Source organism: Hipposideros armiger, unplaced genomic scaffold (assembly GCF_001890085.2).
Source record: "Hipposideros armiger isolate ML-2016 unplaced genomic scaffold, ASM189008v1 scaffold_126, whole genome shotgun sequence".
In the NCBI taxonomy this organism is placed as follows: domain Eukaryota; kingdom Metazoa; phylum Chordata; class Mammalia; order Chiroptera; family Hipposideridae; genus Hipposideros; species Hipposideros armiger.
The window spans coordinates 2,712,160-2,732,630 of record NW_017731476.1 but is presented as its reverse complement, the minus strand read 5'-3'; the positions used below and the strand labels follow the sequence as shown (position 1 = coordinate 2,732,630).

Here is a 20,471-nt window from a genome sequence, read left to right as displayed (position 1 = left end):
ACCGGAAGTAGCGCCCCGCGCGGGCGGGCGTAGTCTGGCTGCTAGTAGAGGGGCGTGCTCGCGTGTGTGGGGGATCCTGCTCGCAGCTATGGGCCGCAGGAGGGCAGGGCGCGGGGCGGGGGCCGAAGGCGGCCGCTCCCGGCGCCCTGCGGGCTGCTCCCTGGAGACTTTCGCCGAGGAGGTGGGCGCCGCGCTGCGCGGTGAGTGGGGCGTGATCAGGGAGTGGGGTTGGGGTCGGAGGCCCAGGACCGGCGGGCCGGCTGAGCCGCGACTGAAGCCCGGTTCCCTTTGCTGCCTGGTACAGCGTCCGTGGAACCAAAGGCGGCCGAGGACGAGGGCGGCCCAGGTCCTGTTCGGCTGCCTTGCCCTCTGGCCATGTGGGAGCTGGGTCACTGCGACCCCCGGCGCTGCACGGGCCGCAAGCTGGCTCGCTTGGGCCTGGTGCGCTGCCTGCGCCTGGGCCACAGGTTCGGTGGTCTCGTGCTCAGCCCCATGGGCTCCCAGTACGTGTCCCCCGCGGACAGGTAGGCGCGAAAAGCTGGGGGAGGGGGTTGGAATGGGCGGGGTGCCTGCCTGGTCTCTCTTGTCTTAATAACAACGGGGCCCTGGCACAGTATTCCTTTCAGGACTTACCTATTTGTAGCTATCTGGCTAGTTTGCCCCCATTGCCTAAAACACAGCCCAGGCTATAAGCATGTCTCAAGCGTTTGTTGAGTGAATAAATGAGCCTGTTCCAGAAACACCCCTGTTCCCCAGCTGCCTCAAAAGCTTGGCCTATAAGGGTCCTCGGGGGTTATTTGGGGCAGGGAATGTTGTCCCTGTATTCCTAGTGAGGCCACTCTCCAGGGATATACCTGCCCTAGGTCCATCACCACAGTGGTGCTGGCCCCCAGAACCTAGCCCTGTGCTGCTCCTGGCAGACAGCTGGTTGCACAGTCGGGGGTGGCTGTCATCGACTGTTCCTGGGCCAGACTGCACGAGACACCATTTGGGAAGATGCGAGGAAGCCACTTTCGACTGCTGCCTCACCTGGTGGCCGCCAACCCTGTGAACTATGGCCGGCCTTGCAAACTATCCTGTGTAGAGGCTTTTGCAGCCACCTTCTGCATCCTGGGTGAGTGTCAGGGCCTGGCAGCCCGGAGGTCTGGCTGTTCTCCCAGCACTGTTTTCTAATGGCAAGTGCCAGGAGGAACGTAAGGGTGTGCAAGGAGGTGGTCAATTTGGACAGGCCAGAGTTTCCATACCAGCTCCCACTTAAAGTTCTTGCCCTGTGGGGTTGAGGTGGTGGCAAACTGAACAGCTGGCCTGCAAGCGCTCATGTTTGGCCTTGTTATCCCGGCACCACTGCCCTGAGAGCCCTCCGTCACTCATTCTCAGAGAATTCATGGTCCCCGTAGAGGCCCAGTGAGCTGTGGGCAGAGGGACTTAGTGGGCTACACAGGTAGGGGCTGGTGAGCAGGCACGGACTATCCAGACTATGGGATGGTGTCTGGCAGGGGCTTCTAGTACCTTGGACAGCATTAAGTGGGCTGGGAACATGCTCGGGATTGGAGAAGGATTGTCGGCATTCTTGGGTTTCCTGTTTCTGTGGCGTCAGGCTTCTCAGACCTTGCTGTCATTTTGCTGCGGAAGTTCAAGTGGGGCAAGGCCTTCCTAGACCTGAACCGTGAGCTCCTGGACAAGTATGCGGCCTGCAGCGGCCCAGAGGAGGTGCTGCAGGCAGAGCAGGTGTTCCTGGCCCATGCTAAGGAGCGCCCCAAGGAGGAGCTTGGTGAGGCCTGGCGTGGACGTGAGCCCTGGGAGGGAGCCAGGACCCTGCAGGCCTGCCGCCTCCTTCCGAGAGGCTCTCGAGGTGGTGAGCGGGAGTTTGCTCTCAGCTCACCTCTGCATCACTGTCCTCTTTGCTCCCTCTGTTCAGATCCCTTTGACGTGGACTCGGGGCGAGAGTTTGCAAACCCCAATAGGCCTGTGGCTGGTACCCGGTAGGTCCTCGGGCTTCCCACTTACATGACAGTTCGGACTCAAGGCTATCTTCTGCCTCTGGCCTCAGCCTCTCCTGCTTTGTGGGGGGTGGTCTCCTGAACACCACCACTGTGGTTTTCTAACTGTGGGAAAGTGGACATGGCCTCCCACTGAGAGGTTTTGGTTTTAAGAGCAGAGGGCGTGGGAGGAATTTGTCCTCAGTCCGGGGGCTTTTGTGGGTCAGTGTGCCAGGGAGGATTGCCTCAAGACAGGCCACGGATGGCACCTTTAGCGAACACACCCCTTCTTCCAGGCTGCCCATGGACAGTGATGACAGTGACAGTGATGAGGAGTCTGAGGCATGCAGGCCTGAAGCCAAGGATGGAGGAGATAGCAGCAGCAGCTCAGAAGAGGAGGAGATGCTGGAGCAAGGGGCCAAGGCCAGGGCCCCCACTGAGGTTTGGAAAGGAATCAAGAAACGGCAGAGAGACTAAAGGTTACAGACATGTATTGTTCGAGGTGGAGTGATGAGAAAATCTAGAGACAGCAGTGGGACTTGTGGGAACAAAGACAGGCATGGTGGCCTTGACCCCTTGGAGCTGCAAGCAGTACTGGACGCGGTCAGGTTCTCTGCCAAAGCTTCTACCACAGCCTTGCCCTGGGTCCTGCCTCAGAGCCCCCAATGAATGAAGCTGCAGGCAGGGAGAACCCAATGTGAGCCTCTGTTTCTTTATACTTAGCCTGGGGGTTTGGGGGTACCCACAGCCGCTGTGAGGCAGACTCTGCCTAGAAGGGGCTGGGCCCATCGCATTGGCGTAGATCTTGTGTGGGCACATGCATGTACATGGAAGAAAAAGCCAGATGGGACCAATCAGCACGGAGCCCTTTACACTGATCCCCAGCCTCAGAGAGTGACCTAGGGGACCCTCTCCTGGGCCTAGGAGCTAGGTGTGGACTGCAGATCTTATGTGGCTCTTAGCAAACCTCTTCTCCACATGGTCCTTTGTGAGTGGAGGGTCTTAGAGCCCAGAGAGGGCGAGAACACTGTGGCCACTCATTTCAGCCCCCTTCAAACCCCAGTTGTTAACCACCAAAAGTGTCTTCAGACACGTCCTAATGTCCCCTGGGGGGCACAGCACCCACTAAGAAACGCTCTAAGGGCAGCGCCTGCCCACCTGCCCTCCCTGGGAAGCAGGCGGGGAAGCTTACCTGGTGGCTAGGTTTGTTCCACTCTACTCTGTGTCCAGGGGGGCAGCTGCTGGTAGGCTCCAAGTTGACTGGGGTTGGGAATGCTTGCTGGGCATAAGGAGTTCACAGTACATACCACATGGGCACACCCAGGCAGATGGGAGCCAGGGGTGTTCAGCCACAGCACGCATGCCACGCAGCAGGGGAGGGGGCATCATGACCCCTGGCTGCACAAAGCTGACCACAGGGTGAGACAAGGATACCATGGGGACTGGGGAAGGGCCTGGGGCTGGCAGCTGCAGAGGGCTCAGGGGTCCGCCTCCATGCACTTCTCCAGCTCCCTGAGTCTCTTGACGAACTCCTGCGCCTCCCTGTTGGTGCGGCCCTCCAGCATCCTCAGCGCGGACCTCACTATGGGTGGAGGGTGGGGCAGCATCAGGCCCTGCCAGCCCTCAGACCTACTGCCCCTGGACCCCTACTCACCCTGGGCTCGGGGCCTGCGCAGGTGCAGGGTGATGGGCTGCCCAGCCCTCGTGCTCCCTCCCACCTGGGACCGCACAATGCCACCAATGCTGCCCAGGCCGAGGGCCGCCTCCCCTGCGAAGTCGTTTGTGGACAGCCAGTCGTGATCCATGACTGTGAAGAGCACGCAGGCGCCACGGCGACGGCACGCCTCTGCAGGCACGGAGCTGCAAGGGCCGGATGGTCACCTAGAGTCCTCCGTGCTCTGGCGGGTGTTGGGCAGTTGGGGGCAACACTCACAAGTAGAAGAGCTCGTCGTACACGGGGTGCAGTGTCCGGCTCTTGACCTGAGTCCTCTGGCTTCGGACCAGCGGGAAGAGATGTGGTGGGCCCAGCTCCACAATCACAAAGGGATCACTCAGGCCTGGGGGCACAGGGCTGTAAGCAGACTACCGCCCTCGCGCCACTGGCATGCCTCCCGCCCCGCCATAACTCTGCCCCTCACCATTGGCATCCAGGGGGAGCAGGTCGGCAGCGTGCAGCACCTCTACCGCCAGCCGCTGCTCGGCCACCTCGTAGTGGCAGCGGACACTCAGGCGTCCAAACCGGTTCTGCTCCAGGGACCTCTGCAGAAAGGCCCATGGGCTGCTGAGCCCGGCTCAGGGGCTCCAGGGAGGAGCCGCACGCCCACACCTGTGCCACATACCTGCTTGAGTTTGTCCAGGTAATACTGCTCGATGCATTCACGGGTGGAACACTTGTGCAGGCGCAGCTCCTCCTCCAGCCTCTGGGGAGAAGCAGGAAGGAAGCGGGCGCCTGGTGAAACTGGCCAGTGACCCCGCAGGCACGGGCTAGTGTAAGGCAGCAGCTGAACTCAGGTCCCCAGCATCCATGCCTCTCCCCTCCTGTCAGAGGCCCAAGGGCCAGGCCTCACCTTGTAGCTTCCATCCTTCAAGTTCTCCAGGGGCAGACCCTGGCCCTCCGCGTGGAAAAAAGTGACCAGAGCCTAGGGCAGGGCAAGGAGGATGTGTCAGGTGGCGAATGCTAGGGACAGTGGGCAGAGACAGGTGGCACCTTGAGCAGCACCAGGCCCTTGAGAGCCCGAGGTAGAGCTGCTTGTCACACCAGAGACACATCAAAAGCTCCCAGGAAGCTTGGGATAATGCCCGTGCCTGAGGCCAGACAGCTCTCTTAACAAGTAGCCCAGGTACCACCAACACAGGTGGGTTGGTGAAGAGAAAATGCTGCTGCCCTGGTGGGTTTCCAGAAAAAGAGCTGTCCAGGCTGAGCAGGCCAGGCATGCCAGCAGGAGGCAGCAGGGCCACAGAGAAGGGTAGCGGCTTTGCCCCCTGGAGCCACTGGGGGTTCTCTTCCACCAGGCCCTACCTCTAGCGTGAAGTGGAAGCGGCTGTAGAAGTCAGCAGAGACGTCAAGGTTGGCGCCCAGCGCCTGCAGAATGGCCTGCAGGAGCAGCTCCCAGAGGGCCTCGAGCACCCTGCAGGGACACTCAGGATGTGTGACTGGACCCCAGCCCACCCCACTCCACCGCCCCTGTCCATACCTGCCCAGGTTCACCATACCTGCCCAGGTTCTCCTTCACCAGCAAGGCGTTCAGCAGGGCCAGCTTCTCATCCAGATACTTCATGAGCGGGGCCACGGCCTACGGGCAGGGTTCTCAGGGCCAGACCGTGCCTGGGCCTCACCACACACACACTCCCTACCAGGCTGAGCCCTCAGCCAGTCAGGCACTCACCTCGTCGTTCTGGATGGAGTCAGGCGAGAGACTGATGTGCTGCACGTACTTTCTGATGTCACCCACCATCTGAAGAAGGGTTGCACTCAGCACTGAGGGGAGTCGGGTGCAGAGGGGGCAGTCGGGTCCCCAACCTGCCCTCCCTGCCCACCTTGGAGGTCAGGTGCGCCGTCACGGTGCGGGCCTCCCTCTGCAGGTCCTCATCTAAGGCCTGTGTGCAGCTGAGCAGGGGGCGTGGGAGCCCTGCTTCAAGCCCTGCGGCCCCCTCCGGCCACGCCAGGCCTCGCAGTGCCTGACCAACTGCCCTGCGCAGAAGCTCCACGTTGTTGAGGACCACACACAGCTGGAGAGGTGTGCCAGGTGGGGAAGGGTTAGTGTTCCTTGTGGGCATGTGCTGGCCCCACCCGGCCTCCTGCCCCCATCACCTGCCTACCAGCCCACTCACCGGCTCACTCACAGCCTCGCCTGCAGCCCCGGGCTGAGAGTGCACCTTCTTCCGCAGCAGCTCAGTGTAGAAGAGGGCGGCCTCACACAGGTCCTGGTGAGACATGGGAGCTCAGAAGCTGTGGGCCACATCCCCTGGCCCTGCTGCCCCTTCTCAGAGGGCCATAGTTCCCACCTGGCTGAGCTGGGTGCCCAGTCCCTGGGCCTGGGCGGCATCCGGCCACGCCAGGCAGGCCCACAGCTCCTGGATGTGGCTGAAGCATAGACTTGCAGTGGCCGCAGAGCTGCTGTGCTTGGAAGAGGTGTCCATGGGCTCCAGCTGGGAAAGCAAGAGGATGCCTGGCTTGGGGGCCCTGGAGGAGCCCCAGTACCCTTGGGCTTGGAGGCTTACTCACTGTGTCCACATCCACGGCTCCCTGAAGTCTCCACTTGGCCTGGTCCCTCAGCACCTGCAGCCAAAGCTTCACGGCGGGCAGGAACGGGGCGTGGATGCCAGCAAGGGCCAGGGAGCGGCTGTCCCTGTGGCAGGAAGCCAGTCAGAGCACGCCCGGCTCGGGCACCCTGAGCCAGCACGGCCCCAGGTCCCAGGCCAAAGGGGCACCCAGGAGAGCTTCCTACACAGGGCCCTTGGGCTTCTGTTTCAGAGCCCTCCTAGAGGAAGCTGGAAAGAATGTGGGGGGTGGGGGCAGGTAAGGGAGGGGAACAGGTGGAGGAGGAGAGATGGGGGGAGCGGGCAGGTGGGACCGGGGCAGGACACCCACCGGCCTGGGATGCTGCTCCAGAAACGTTGGATGTCTGCCAGGGTCAGGTAGAGCTCAAAGAGCTGTGAGGCCACCTCAAGGGTCATCTTGGGGTTCAGCTCCTCCGTCAGCACCCACACCTCCTCAGCCACCTGCCCAGAAGGGTGGAGTCAGGCTGCCAGGACAAGGAAGCCCAGGCTCCTTCCTAGCCAGGAGGCCTCTCCCCACCCCTCTGCCTCACCAGACGCTCCAACTGCCGGAAGGTAAGAGTGAAGAAGTCGATCTTGATGATGCTGCAAAAGACACATCTCAGACATCTGTTCACCCCCAGCCCCCGGCCCTGGTGGCAGCGCTTGAAGAGCTGGCTGCAGGAGCAGCAAGAAGAGCCCCGGGCCCCACCTGTGGAAGAGGCTGGCGTAGATGCCGTAGCAGGACTGCAGGTCCCCATAGACAGTGTCGACCAGCTCAACCAGCCCAGCAAGGCGCTGCAGCCCTGGCTGCAAGGAAGTACGGTTCACACTGGCCTTTTGGCCTGTACCTCCCCCCCCCCCCCCCCGCCCCATGAATATGCCCTCTCTGAGCTGCACCTGCTCTCGAGGACTCTTGGTGTTCAGGAGCCTGTCATACCATTCGCGGTTGCCTCTCTGCAGGGGAAACGACCAAGGCAATGTAGTGAGGGGGTGGGAGGAAAGAAGGGCAATAGAAGATAGAGGGCGTGTGCTACAGCAGGTCCAGGGGTGGTGGGCGGGGCAGGGACAACTGAGTGGTGCAGGGCAGGGGCTGGGCAGCTGGATCAGACCAGGCTACCAGACGCACCTTCAGGGCAGCAGCAATGTCCATGTTTAGCTCGGTCTCGAAGGGGCAGATCTCAAAGGAAGGCTGGAAGAGCTGCAGCTTGTCCAGACACCTGGGCGAGGAGCCACTGCTCATTGGAGGCTGCCCCACTGGGTCCCCTATCCCACCCGGTGCCAGTGGCTGTACCCACTTCAACAGCAGTTCCAGGCGGTGTACGGCCGTGCTGTTGGTGGCAGGGAAGTAGTCCCGGAGCTGGCGCAGCAACCGCAGCGCGAACTCGGAGAAGGCAGAGAAGCTGTCGGCTAGGCTCTCCTCCTGAAGGCACAGGGACCTTCAGAGCTGAGCCCTCAGTCCGTCCCCATAGTGGGGCCAGCCTGTCAAAGCTCTGCCCTGAGGAGCAACCTCCCACCTTATGGGCCTCCTTCCTGGGCATCTCCAACCTAAGCTTCCATTGCTCCCCCTGGTGGCACAGATGGCCTCAGGGCCTTTGCACCACCCCCTGTTCCCTCTGCTCTGTCTGTGCAGCACCCACTCCCTCTGTTGCTCACCAGCTGACATGCACAACCTTCCTCCATCACATCCCCATTTCAGTATTGCATACCACTTACTCTTTCCTGCATCACGCAGTTTGTCTGTTTTCAACCCCCTAATGTCTCTGTGAGGCGAATACCCCACGAGAACTCTGCCCCTCACTGCCTGCCCCAGCCCAAGCAGGCCCCACAGCACAGCCTCCAGGAACAGCATTTTCAGGTCATGTGGCGGAGCCCACCTGTTCCTGGGGCAGCGAGGCCGCCTCCTCCCAGTGTGCTTGCATGTCCTCCAGCAGCCCCAGCAGGTAGCCATAGTCCAGGGTGCGGGTCTGATGGTGACGGCTGCTGACCTGCCAGTGCCTGTAGGGGCCCGGCCAGGAGCCAGGGAACCCAAGTTGGGCCAGACCCGCACCTGGCTGCGTCCTCCAAGGTACCCCAAGCGCCCCGCCCACTCAGTCACCACCCTACCCCTCACGGCCCCGCCCACTCACACTCGCGGTCCCGCCCCCTTGCCGCATGACCCGCCCACTCACAGCACCGCCAGCTGCAGCGCGGACAAGTTGCTCTGCGCGCCGTGCAAGCAGAGCACGGTGGCCGCTGGTCCACTGAGCTCGCCCCGCCAGCTGCTCGAGTTGGGCTGGGGGAGGGGCCGGAGGTGGGTGGAGGCGGGAGACCCCTCCCCCCTCCCGCTTGCGGTCCCCACCGCTCGCCTCCCCCAGGCCGCGACCGGCCACCCCGGGGTCCCGACGGCGCCACTACCTCTTGGGCTGGGTGCTCGAACTGCAGCAGTCGGCTGAGCAGCAGCAGGTAGGACAGGAAGCCCGACCGCCCGCGCTGGCTCATGCCTGTGTCCCTCTGGAACGCAGGGCCGACCCGTCACCAGTCCCGCCCGAGTTGCGGGCTGGGATGCAGGGCAGGGATCCCCACGTTCCCCATGGCTTCCTACCTGCGTAGTGATCAGCTTGAGAGCCAGCTGGCAGTCTCCCTGCACCCGTGAGGCGCTGGAGCGTGGTTCCAGCTTGAACCAGCGATCCTCCCCAGCCACAGGCACCTCCTGCAGGAAGGGGGTTCAGATAGGTGAATCCTCTCCCCTCCCCCTCCTGCACAGAGGCTGTGGCACTGTGGGGAAGCCTCCGCTTCCCACTGAACACAGGCGAGCATCACAGAGTGAGTGCTTGGGTGCCTGGACGCTAGATGCCCCAGGAGGCTCTCCTTACCCCTCTCCCCCAGCACAGTTCCCCCTGCCCCAGCCTAAGAATGGGAGATACTTTGGGGATTACAGGACATAGCAACTGGCAGCATCCCAGAAGGGTGAGGCACCCATGAGTAGGTGTTATGGGAGGGAAGCCCCTGCACCTACTCACCCAGACGGGTATGTTGAGGCACCCCAGGAAGTCATCAGTGTGGTCCTCCGTGGGCCCAGCCGTTCCATTTGCACGGGCCGACTTGACAATCTGTTTGAAATACCTGGGCGCAGCAGGGTGGGCATCACACCTATGGTCCCTGGGAAGCCACCACCCACTGGCCCCTGTGGCCAAGCTTTAGGCACAACATCTGGGGGTCACAAGGGTCCCACCTGCCATACCTGCTCATGCCCTTTAGGCCAATGACTTCATTTAGTTTTCTGCATGCTTCCACCAGGGACACGTCATCATCATGGTCCCTGGGGGAGGGGCAAGGGGGGGACCTGGCTTGTCTGTAACCTAGCCCAGCCCTAATTGCCCCCTCCCTCTTTCCCTACACCAGAGGCGCCCACACCCCATGCCCTGCAGGGCTCAAGGGCCTATACCAGATGTCTAGGTGTAGCTGGTCTGCATTGACGTCCTCAATCTCACTACAAGACAGAGAGATGTCCATGAGGGTCTAGGGTGATCCTCTGCCCAAGGCTGGGGCAGCGACAATTTCAGAAGCCACAGGGAGGGGTCCATGACTGTGTAGCCATGGGGACATGATGCCCCTCTCTGAGCCTCAGTTTCTTCCTCTAGAAAGTGGGCATATGACCAGCCGCGCCCACCCCCCCTTGGTTCCCTGGGGCAGGTACTGAGACCACATAGAGCTGTCACTGTCTGGTCACAGCTGCCCACGTGCATCCCCAGGACCGGCTTTGGCATTGAAGACAGCCCCCTGCCCAACCACCTTGCCACCCAGCTGGGCGAGGGGCCTTACAAGAGGAAGTTCTCCTTCCACACAGGATTCAGGGTGCTGCTCTTGACCGCGGTGACCTGGATGCACTTGGCCGGCAGTGGGTTGCCACGCTTGGCACTCTTGCGGAAGCTGAAACGCTGCTCCTTGTGTGGGCTTGGCTCCCGCGGGGTACCCGAAGCCGGCAGGATGCCCAGCATGCAGTATGGGTCACTGAAGCCTGGGACATGCCAGGTGCCTCAGCCCCCAACCCCAGGCCTTCCTCCCCTCCATGGTCACCAGGCCTGGGTGCAGCTAAGGTCCTGGCCAGTCCCCACTCACCATTGGGGTCTTTGGCCAGCAGGTTCTTGGCACATATGACAGAGACTTTCAGGGCGTATGTGGGGGCCTGGGGGCAAAAGAGTAGTGAGGGGCCTCCGGGGCTCAGTGTGGACATGACAGGGCCCTTCCCTGTGCCTCCACCCCCTACCCCCAACTCCCTGCACACGGCACTCTGGTCAGCTCTGCCCAGAAGGTGGCAGCCTCACCTTGGCCTTTTTCACATGCTCAATGGCCTCTTCATGCTCCTTGGGGCTGGTGCCGAACACCTGCGGAGGGCGAGCAGGTGTGAAGGCTCAGGTGATCCCTGAGGCAGGGCTGGCCATCATCCTGGGGACCTCAGGCACGGCCACCGCCAAGGATGCCTGACTGCAAATCTCACAGGTGGTAGGGAGCACACACAAGTAAGGAGGAAAGGTGGGTCTGTCCATCCATCGGTTTGTTCTTTCTACTGTGTGTGTGTGTGTGTGTGTGTGTGTGTGTGTCCCCATCCCTCTGAGTGAGCCTGTCAGCCTGTATGTGTGTCTGCCTGTACACATGTGTGTGTGCTGTGTACTTAGGGCAAATCTGTGTGTGTTGTTCAGGTGACAGTGGCGTCAGCAGGTGGGGGAGGGGCTAGGGGTAGGCAGTGGTCTCAGTCCTTCCTAGAGCAGGGTGAGCAGGTCCGAGGGGATTCACCTGCTGAAGGTAGCCCAACAGGGCCTCCTGGTCGTCCACCTGGTCAGGGCCCATGGTCCCTGCACGGTAAAGTACGGTGTACAAGGCTTCCTCATACAGCATCTCTACCTGCAGGTGGGGAGCACACCCTGAGTGTCCCGCTATCACGCCCCTGTCTCTCTTCAGGTTCCTCAGGCCCACTCCTGTGTGCCCAACCCCCAGCCCTCAGCAGCTCCGCCCACTGGCAGAGCCCACTCCCTGCCTCAGAGCCTTTGCACCTGTCAAGCCCTCCACTGGGGGCCCCTACTCACTTCTGATCTGTTTCTTATTCATTTCTATGGGGAGGCCTGGCCCACCACCTCTGCCATCTTTACTGTCCACCTGTCCCCAGACCCTGGGCCTGGCACACAGTAGGTGCTCACAGCGCCACCCTGGGGCCAGACCTCCATCCCCCTTACCTCCTCCTGGGTCAGGGCTCTTAGGCCACGGTTGGGGTCCACAGGCTCAGCGGGGGATGGTAAACCGCTGCACAAGAGGATCTGTAAGGGAGGCACTGGGGTGAGAGTCTCCCAAGGTGGGGTTCCTGCAGCTGGCTGGTTGGAGGGTGATCCATGGACGAAGTGAGTCGGGGGGTGGAGACCAGATTCAGAGAGGGAAGGCAGGGAGTCCTGGCCGGGTGCCCCCCATGCTGGGCAGCAGCGACTGAGCCCTGTCCTCACCTCGGGGCATGGCAGTCCCCGTCTGCCTTCTCTCTTCTTCAGAATAAGGCGAATCTGGGCAAAGAATTCCACACCATCCCCCGGTTTCCTGCCAAGAAAGGCCAGGCTCAGGTCAGCAGACCCTCCCCGAAGCTCAGGGCTCACAGTACGTGCTGCCCCGCCCAGGACCAGCCACCAGCCCATACAACTAAAGGCACGTCTTGGAGCACAGCATGATGTCCACAGCCTACCCCGGGTCTTGGGTTCAGACCCTTCTAGGCTCCCCCTGGGTTGTGGGGTACCCACCAGGCCCCTGTGATGGGCTCCTGCGGGTCAGTGCTGGTGCTCCCCAGCTCCTCCTCAGTCCTCCGGAGGAAAGATGGACAGGCCTGCACCTGCCTGAGCACGCTGCTCTTGATCTCCAGCAAGCTGGACATGGTGGGCAACCTGAGGGCCGAGAGTGCAACCGTGGCTCATGCGTTGGTTCAGTAGCATTGCCATACAGTCACATCAAGCAATTATTAAATGAACCAAAACCCCACAGAAGCTATGTTCCCGAGAACAGCCTCCTGATTGGACCACTGTGGGGCAGGAGGAGAGGGCATCTCTGGGGGAGAGATAGCAGGTGGAGGGCCCTGGCACCAACATGGCCACCAGAGACTGAGTTAGGAGGGCTGAGGCCCCAGAGCCCACCCCCTACCCTAGATTGTGCTGGGCACCCAGGGGGCCACGGGGACTCCTGCTAAGTTGTTTGGTCTAAGCCTTCAAGTCCCCATCTGCAAAATAGGAGATCCCTGCAGGGTGGCTCTGGGGATGGGACGATGGTGGTGCCTGGCAAAGCCTGTGCCTCCACCCCCACATGGCCAGGATGCAGGGGAAGAGCGGCTGGAGGTCCTCACCCACCAAGCACAGCGGGGTCAGTGCCCCATCCTCATCTCCCAAAGCGGAGCCTTCTCCCCCCAGTCAGTGGAAATGAGAACACGAGCAAGTCCTGCCCCTTCTGGAAGGTGCTGGGTATGGGGCCACAGCCTCCTCCCTGTCCTGCTCCAAGTGCTCCATGTTGCCATGGGAACTGAGACACCTGCCTTGGAGCAGCCCAGATGTCACAGTTAAAACAGGGAAGGGCCCTCCACCAATGGGGGAATGCAGCCTGGGCCCAGCAGCCACCTGCCTGAGCCCCCTGGAGCCAGTTCAGTCTTGGTCATTGTGTTCTGTGCAGCCAGAACCTGTGTGAGGGACAGGGCTCAGACTGAGCAACTCTGCAGCCCTGGGAGGGGGTGGAGCCAATAACCCCAGCAGCAGGCACCACTGAGTAATGGGGACACCTTCCATCCAGGTGGCAGGGCCCACGCTTCCCCTCATAAGCCTCACTGCTCCTACTCATTGCTGGCACTAGGCTTCCCTTGCCCAGTCAGCCTGTGGCAGGGGAGAAGGCCCCGCTGGGGGTGACACCTTTACACCTCCAGCAGACCCCTGTAGACCCCAAGAGGGAGGGCAGGATGGTAGCCTGCCCCTTCCACTGCACTGCCCATCCAGACACCCACCTCTCCCCTGGTTATGCACCAACCAGCCCCGTGCCTCCCCCAAACTCCAGGGTGCTCCCTCCTGAAAACCCTCAGGGCAAAGTGCAGACCCCCTGTCAGACCACCTCTGCTTACTCGGTGCACACCCCTCGGCTCTCTGCACTGGCTGCCTAGGTCCCCCTTCCTTTCTGATGCAAACTCACCCACGTACTGAGGGCACCTCCAGCCTAGGCACATCAGCCTGAATAGGGGGCCGTTGTCATGTTCACTTGACAAAATAGGAAATAAGGACCCAACCAGTTGAGCTCCTAGCCTGGGTCTCACAGGCAGTTAGTGATGGGAAAGCCAGGTGAGGCCACAGGCCTGTGTACCCAGGCCAGTTGTGGGGCCAGGCTGCTGCTTGCAAACCTGTTTAACATCTGCTGCCTCCCTCTTAGAATCCTAAGATCTACAGGGAGAGCTGGGGCCGGGGCACACCTAGCACCTGATGGGGCCTAAATTAACTTTGTTGAGTAAACCTGGTTCCTACGCCCAGCTGTGTCTGTCTGTCTCTCTGTCTCCTGGCGGTCCAGGGCTGCCATCCCTGGTCTATATCCCCCACCAGCTCAGGCCACCACCTCCAAACAGGAGGGGCAAGCAGCTTGTCCCCCTACAGAGGTACCTGAAATGAGGCCCCATCTCTTTCATACCTATCAGTGCCTGCCCCTGGAGCCCCCCCACAAATTGGGGGGCTCAGCAGCTTGGGCACTCGCTTCCGACCCTACAGCCCATTGTGAGGTCCCTGAGGGCCAGGGCATCACAGGCCCTCCTTCCGCTCTCTAGCTGAGTGGAAGGGGCTGCACTCCCCCGCAAACCCCAAAGCCAGGGGAGAAGCTGCTCCTTGAGCTGTTGCCAAGGAAACCGCCAGCTGCGTCTGCATGTGATAGGGGCTGCAGGGGCTCCTGGTCCCAGAGACAAATGTGACGCAGGAGCCCAGTGGCCTGAGCTGCAGAGCTGGGGGTGTCTGTGAGAACAAAATGTTGAAGGTGGCGGAGGGGCAGCATCCTACCTGCATTTTCCACCTGACATCTCGCCAGATAATGCTCAGACCAACCCAGAAAGGGGTGCTGCTCTGCTCCCCTTATCTGGTGAGGAAAGGTGGCCTGGGGCAAAGTCCAGCTCTCCCTAGCTCCTGGCACGTCCTGAGTCCTGGGGTCCAGGTGGGCTGGCCTCCTCCTCTGCTATCACCTTCATGCTCCTTCCCTCAGCCCATTGCCAGGATGGGGGCCACAGTGGCTCCTGGGCACAGGTGTCTGGGATGCCCAGAAACTCCTCGGGTTCCCCTGGGAATTCTGGGCTGCCTGGGCAGCTGATGACCTCACTGCACCCTGTAACTGCCTTGGCCCTGGGGGCCAGCCAGCACCTCACCCAGAGCTGTTGTGAGCAATGGGCATGTGGCCGTCCCCCCAGGGAGCACGCATTGGCTGCAGGGGCCCCTCCGCCTGTGTGATGGGCCCTGATGGAGCGCCTTCCTGAGCTGTCCCTGTCTCCGACCCTCCTGGGCCCAGACGGCTGCATCAAATATCCCTGCTAGAGTCCAGAGCCAGGACTCAAACCCAGGGCTCTAGACCATCTCCTGCTAGCTCACTTGGGGGCACAGGTGGCTCTGAGACAGGTGAGTCTGGGGTCAGCTGAGCTGAACCATAGAGCTGTATCTGTCTCCCTAGTCAGTGTCCCCAACAGCCAGCTGGGTACCCTAGGAGGGAATAAACATCTTCAGAGCACTGGGGCGTTCTTCTCACTGAAATTTAGTCACTGGCAATTTGGGGGGCCACTGATGCTGCCTTGGGTGTGTGTGGGGGAGTGGGGATGTGGCAGGATGTCTTACCCTACATGCTGGCTCTCTATGCGGCCCTCTTGGTCTTCTCTTCCTGGCTGGGCCCCCACCTGGCTTGCACTAGACCCTTTCACTCTTCCTCATGAATTTCTGGCTCCCACCTCTCGGTGGCCTCGCTGACTCCCCAGACAGTGCTCCCCTGCACTGGGAGGTGCAATGCCCATTACAAATGCTGCTCCCTGGGGTCTCATCCAAACCTAATCCCTGGGGAGGGGCCAGGGATTATGCATTGTAACCAGCTCTGTGGGTGGACTTAGACCTCCGTGAAGCCTGACACCAGCTGTAAAGGGTTAGCTAGATGATTCTAGAATGAACCCATGAAAAACGAATTTACCCCATAAGTTCGTTCTTCTTCCTAGGCCCTCTCTTACCTATCCTTACCTGTCTCCACGCAACGTTCCTCCTTCCCACTTCTTTCACTGACGTCCTTCCCCTCCCCCCTCCCCGCCCCTTCTCGGTGCTCCGCACGGTAGCCGGGACCCTTACCCGCTCTGTCGGGGTCTTTCCCCCGTTAGAGGGCAGGTGCTCTGGGCAGTTCGGAAGACGGTCTGGTGAGCGTGTATTTTTTTTACCCCTTCAGATGTCTGTGGTAGGTAAAGGAGAAGGGAAGGGGCTTGCACTGCCACGGATTTCGGGGAGGTAGGGGTCCGACAAGGACCGCGGCAGGGTGGGAGGGACGCGGCGCCAGGGGCGTCTTCCTCCCCAGCGGGCTGCCTGGGAAACACTGCAGAGCGTCTCCAGGGTCCTCCGCCCCGTCTCCCCCCGCGTCAGGTTGACCTGACCCCACCACCCTCGACCCCCTCCTAATCCTGTGCTCCTAGGGGATGGCGCACGGCGTGGCTCAGTCAGAAATGCAGGAGACCCGCTCCTCCGAGCACACACCGGCCTCAGTTTTGTTCCAACAGGTTGGCAGAACCTGACGCAGAACTGGAGGGGGCTGGGGCGCGTCTTTGCGATCTCCCGCCGCCCTCCGCCTCGGGGGCCTCCCGGAGTGGGTCAGTCCTGGTGGGCGCCGGCCGAGCTTCGACGGAGCGGGACGGATTCGCAGCACTCACCGTGGGCTGGGCGCGGGCGGGGACGTGGTCCTGCGGGCGCCGCGCTCGCAGTAGCCCCGGGACGCCCTGGACAGCGACCGCTGCTAGCAGCCGCTGGCGCCGACGACTGAGCGCAGCAGGTCCACCGCGGCTGCGGCAGGGGGCGGGGGCGGGGGCGGGACCTGGTCTGCTCGCTCCGCCCTGCTTCGTCCCCGCCCCCGCGATTCCCCGGCGCCCCCACCGCCGCCCCGGCCGGGTGAGGGTCTCTGCGCCCGCAGGGTCTGGCTGGAGAGCCTCCCCCGGGGGGCGGGGCGTCAGTCAACCCACAGGTGGGTGCAGACGCGGGTGGGGTGGGGGGGTGGAGCTCCACTCTGCGTCAGGACCCCCTCCCCCTGGCCCCAGACAAGCCAAAGTCGCTGAAACCAAAAAAGACGCGCCTGGCCCACAGAGCAAACTTTTCTGGAAGGGCTGCGCAGCCACCTTCGGAGTCGTCCTCCCAGCCAGTGCTGTCGCCTGCATCAACCTGGAGCCGTCCTGGGTCGGGGGACTCCGCCATCTCGGGCCTAACGGCTCCCTCTTCTCAGGGGGACAGACGGCACCCTGGGCGATCGAGTGCTGCAGTCATCAACCCAGGATGCCCATCACAACCCTGAGAACCTGTTGGGGTGATCCTCCCCATGGCCCAGATGAGGCCCCAGACACCCCAGGTTGGGCCACATGCCTGGTCATGCAGCCTGTAGAAACCCCCAGCCTGGGCTGGACCCTGCCCATGCATTCCCCGGCCCACTTTCAGTGTCCCTCTCTGCGCTTCTCTCCCCTGCATGTCCACCAGAGCGTTTTGAAACTTGGTGGGGATCACCTGTAGAGCTTGTTAACATAGATTGCAGGCTCACCCCAAACCTACCGATTACAAAAGCCTAGGGACTAGGGCCTGCCATCTGCATTTCTAACAAGCTGCTGGTGGGGGTCCTGCAACCACACACTTGGAGAACCGTGGGGTCTGTGCAGAGGTTCTGGACCTGTCTGAGGAGCCCAGTGTCCCTGGATCCCCAGCCCTGCCTGTGGCAGATCCAGCTGGACCCTCAGAGCACCTTGTGCTTGGGTATGAGACTGAGATTTGGAGTTTTCACCCCAAAGGACATTGTCTCTCGTGGTGCAACTCCAGGAAGCATGGGGACAGAAAGGCCTGGAACCCACTCCAGCTCAGGCCCAAAGGCAAGGACAGTACTCTGGAGGCCAGGGGTCAGCTGAGCTGAGGGGAGGGCCAAAGCCTGGAGGAGCAGAGCTCCACCAAGGAAGGCAGCCCATCTGGGAACAACTGTGCCTTTCTTTGAGCCTCCCCCTAAAGGTTGCTGCCCCCCTCACATAGGGATGGGGTGGGCACTGCTCTGAAGAGGCCACCACCTGTGTCCACTTTCAGATCCATACTCACATCCAAGCCACCCTGTGCCCATCTGTGCAGGATAAGACAAAGAACTACCATGAGTGTGTGCGTGTGTGTGTGTGTGTGTGTGTGTGTGTGTGCATTGCAAGGTGTGGGGACAGCAATGCAGGTTGGGCTCTCCTAGAAGCTCTGCCCCCGGGCCCTACTTCCATCCTGACCCAGCACAGCCAGGCAAATGGGGGCAGGGGGTGCTCAGGAAATGCATCAACTGCTTGGGACAGAGATGAATCAGGGAAGCAGGGGAGGGGGCCTGAACCCTATGCCACCAGCTGTCACTTGGCTTCCTTCTGTAGGGGATGTGAATCAGGCGGGGGGCAGCTAGTCCTTCCCTGGGGTGCTGGCAGGTCCTGAGCCAGGATTTTGGAGCTGGTGCCCCCCCCCCCGCAGTCCTGCGTCAGGTTCTGCCAACCTGTTGGAACAAAAACCGGGTCTGGTTGCCATGGTGATAATAATGGCTTGGGGTGAAGAGATGAGACTCTGCAGCTGCTGTAAACAGGAAGTTAGGAGGGGCTGCTGCCAAGGGAGGGGGCCCCTGCTTGAACCTCCCCATCCCATGCTCTGCAGGAGCCCGAGGTGGGGCCAGTGGCATCAGAGGCACCAGCCCTGAGACTAATTAACCACCTTGTTGGTGGAGGGTCCCTGGAGACCTCACCATTCTCCTTACAGATAGGGACCTGAGGCCCTAAGAGGAGAAAGGGCTTGTCTAGTGCCACACAGCAACAGACTGGGTCCCAAGCCTCAGTTTCCCCAGGAATAGACGATCCCCAGGACCTACGTCCACACACACTTCCAGGGGTGGGAGTGATCCCCATTTATGCCTAATCCCTTCATTCTCCCAACCTTTTCTGAGACTGAAGTCAGGGCCACCTGAGTCAGTCAGACCCTTTCCCTGTCGTTCCCCTCTGCTGCCCTGGGCCTCAGTTTCCCTCATTTGTAAAATAGCAGCACCTATTCTGGGAGCTGCTGGGGGACCTCAGGGGGTGGGTCTCAGCATGGAGCACGTGCTGGTTACTGTCTGCTGTACAATCCTCAAGTCCAAGGGGACAGGAACTGCCGCCCCATCCCGCCAGACCTCCAGTGACCTGGGGACTGTTTCTGCCACTCCCTGGTTGGGGGTAGGAGCCGGTCCTGTTGATGATCCCACATCTGGGAGTGGGCAGGGAGGGTGCCCCAGGACCTGCTCTGAAGTGTCACGCTGGCCCCTCTGCCCCAGGCCCCTGATAGTGGTTCTGAGTAGCAGAGGCAGCTGCCCTGCTCCAGAGACGGTGAGTGGCAGCGCAGCGAGTTAGGGCACAAGACATTCTGCCTAGAGGGGGTGTGGACTCTGTGGGGCCAGTGGGGTGGTGGGCTTCACATCCTCTGGGGTCCACACTCTCTAGCCTTCTGGCGGGAAAGGGGCTGGCAGGTGGGGGGAGTGGCTTTTCCTTCTTCTGGCCAGGAGAAAAACACTCGGCTCTGGCTAAACATTCTGATGTTTGCTGCAAGGCAGGAAAAGGGCAGCGATATGGGAGTGGGGCCCCACACAGGTTTTAATAACTCACCAGCTCACCCCCTCTGGTGGCAGCCCTTGGAATTGCAGGCACAGCCTCCTGGCACTCAGGCTCCTCCCACTGCCCTCCAACTTCCCCAGCACCCTTCCAGGACAGAGGCAGGAAACGGGGGCAGACCACGCGGAACTCATGGAGGCAGGGCCCAGAGACTTGGGCCAGGGTCACTGCCCGCTCTAGGCTGGAGGATCCTGAGGACTGCAGGAATCTGTCCCATCCTGGGTGGTTCTGCCAGCAGAGGCGGCTCTAGGTGGGAGAGTGTCTGGCCCAGATAGCTCCCTGCCTGAGATGCTGGTTCTTGATAGTTACTAAAAGCTCAGTGGGGGGGCGTTGCCAGAACCTGCACAGGTGGAGCCTGTGCCAGGCCCAGGTGCTCTTGGGCCTCAGGCTGAGGCTTGTGTGGGGCCTGGGGCATGGAAGCATCATCCACTGTCCACTGGCGTTCCAGTCAGCTTCTGGCCCAGGGGCGGGCGTGCCAGGGGCCGCCTCTCGCAAGGTCGCCTCCCGCACTCACCAATTTTGGGGGCAAGGACATCAAGAGACAGAACTGCAGGAGGGCCCAGCTTCTTTCTCTGCACAATTGGGGGCTGACGCACCCTTGTCCCCCATTCTAGGTTCATTTTTCTTTGGAGGAATGGGAGGGCAGCGTGAGCACCCAGTGAGCCCATCTTCAGGAGGGCATTGGGAGGACGTGGTGGGTGGGCCATCTGAAAGGGTAGAGCTCAGGAGGGAGGAACCCAGGCCTGTGCCCTGTGACTTTACTGCTTCCATTGCTTGTAGGAGCTCAGCTCAAATGGTCTCCTGCCAGATCCTGGAGTCTCTGGGTGAACCTGATGAAGCCAGCTGTGGCGTCTGGGGACAGCAGGGTGGATGGGACCCTGGCGCTCCAGCCCTGTGGGGCTCACAGCTTCGGCAGATGGAGTCACAGTGTCTGGAAGCCTCTGTGAGTCTCCTGGGCCCCTGCAGCAGGACACCCCCAGACTCAGCAGCAGGGTGCTCCTCCCTCTGGCCTCCCTGCTGGAGCTGGCTCAGACTGGTTGGAGCCAGCCCAAGTCAGTGCCGGGCCTCCAACCTGGCAACTCGTCGTCATGGTAACCTCAAACTGGAGGCTGCCCATGGCAAAGCCTGATGTGGTGGGAGGGCCCTGGCCCTGCTGGTGAGGGAGCAGGGTGGCCTGTGTGGGTGGACACAGAGCTGGCCCGTCCAGGGTATGACTCAGACCTCTGAGTAGTCGTTCCTGGGGAGATGGAAGCTGAGGGCTCCCAGCCCATCTCACCTGTGGCTGGGCTCCCCTGGGAGCCCTAAGTCTGGATTCTTGTGCTGCACCTACATAATGGCCAGGCTGAGCTCCCACCAGC

The 20,471-nt window shown here is 61.5% G+C and overlaps 2 protein-coding genes across 6 annotated transcripts; one reads left to right on the top strand and one right to left on the bottom strand.

Moving 5' to 3' along the window:
* The first annotated feature begins 2 nt into the window (after positions 1 to 2).
* TSR3 (TSR3 ribosome maturation factor) lies at positions 3 to 2,675 on the top strand. Of its 2 annotated transcripts, XM_019648674.1 has the most exons (6): positions 3 to 200; positions 305 to 524; positions 921 to 1,114; positions 1,598 to 1,771; positions 1,919 to 1,982; positions 2,276 to 2,675. In XM_019648674.1, the coding sequence occupies exons 1-6, from the start codon at positions 89 to 91 to the stop codon at positions 2,454 to 2,456; spliced, it is 945 nt and encodes a 314-aa protein (XP_019504219.1). In that variant the 5' UTR covers positions 3 to 88; the 3' UTR covers positions 2,457 to 2,675. The 2 variants fall into 2 exon arrangements, with proteins under 2 accessions (XP_019504219.1, XP_019504220.1); XM_019648675.1 differs by lacking the exon at positions 1,598 to 1,771.
* Positions 2,456 to 16,362, bottom strand: BAIAP3 (BAI1 associated protein 3). Of its 4 annotated transcripts, none has more exons than XM_019648667.1 (36): positions 16,144 to 16,361; positions 15,575 to 15,672; positions 11,996 to 12,136; positions 11,711 to 11,798; positions 11,450 to 11,530; positions 11,013 to 11,120; positions 10,544 to 10,603; positions 10,338 to 10,404; positions 10,041 to 10,236; positions 9,664 to 9,708; positions 9,460 to 9,537; positions 9,239 to 9,341; positions 8,821 to 8,928; positions 8,634 to 8,729; positions 8,408 to 8,511; positions 8,114 to 8,234; positions 7,535 to 7,659; positions 7,366 to 7,456; positions 7,137 to 7,193; positions 6,949 to 7,046; positions 6,791 to 6,842; positions 6,571 to 6,701; positions 6,205 to 6,328; positions 5,985 to 6,128; positions 5,811 to 5,903; positions 5,517 to 5,708; positions 5,366 to 5,434; positions 5,193 to 5,272; positions 4,999 to 5,107; positions 4,547 to 4,618; positions 4,319 to 4,399; positions 4,118 to 4,238; positions 3,913 to 4,036; positions 3,634 to 3,839; positions 3,172 to 3,561; positions 2,456 to 2,783 (listed from the first exon to the last, which is right to left on the bottom strand). In XM_019648667.1, exons 3-35 carry the CDS (start codon positions 12,124 to 12,126, stop codon positions 3,458 to 3,460), a joined length of 3,459 nt encoding a protein of 1,152 aa, XP_019504212.1. In that variant the 5' UTR covers positions 12,127 to 12,136; positions 15,575 to 15,672; positions 16,144 to 16,361; the 3' UTR covers positions 2,456 to 2,783; positions 3,172 to 3,457. The 4 variants fall into 4 exon arrangements, with proteins under 4 accessions (XP_019504212.1, XP_019504210.1, XP_019504213.1 ...); XM_019648665.1 differs by having other exon boundaries at positions 2,456 to 2,654; XM_019648668.1 differs by lacking the exon at positions 9,664 to 9,708 and having other exon boundaries at positions 2,456 to 2,654; positions 16,144 to 16,362.
* Between the last annotated feature and the right edge of the window lie 4,109 nt (positions 16,363 to 20,471).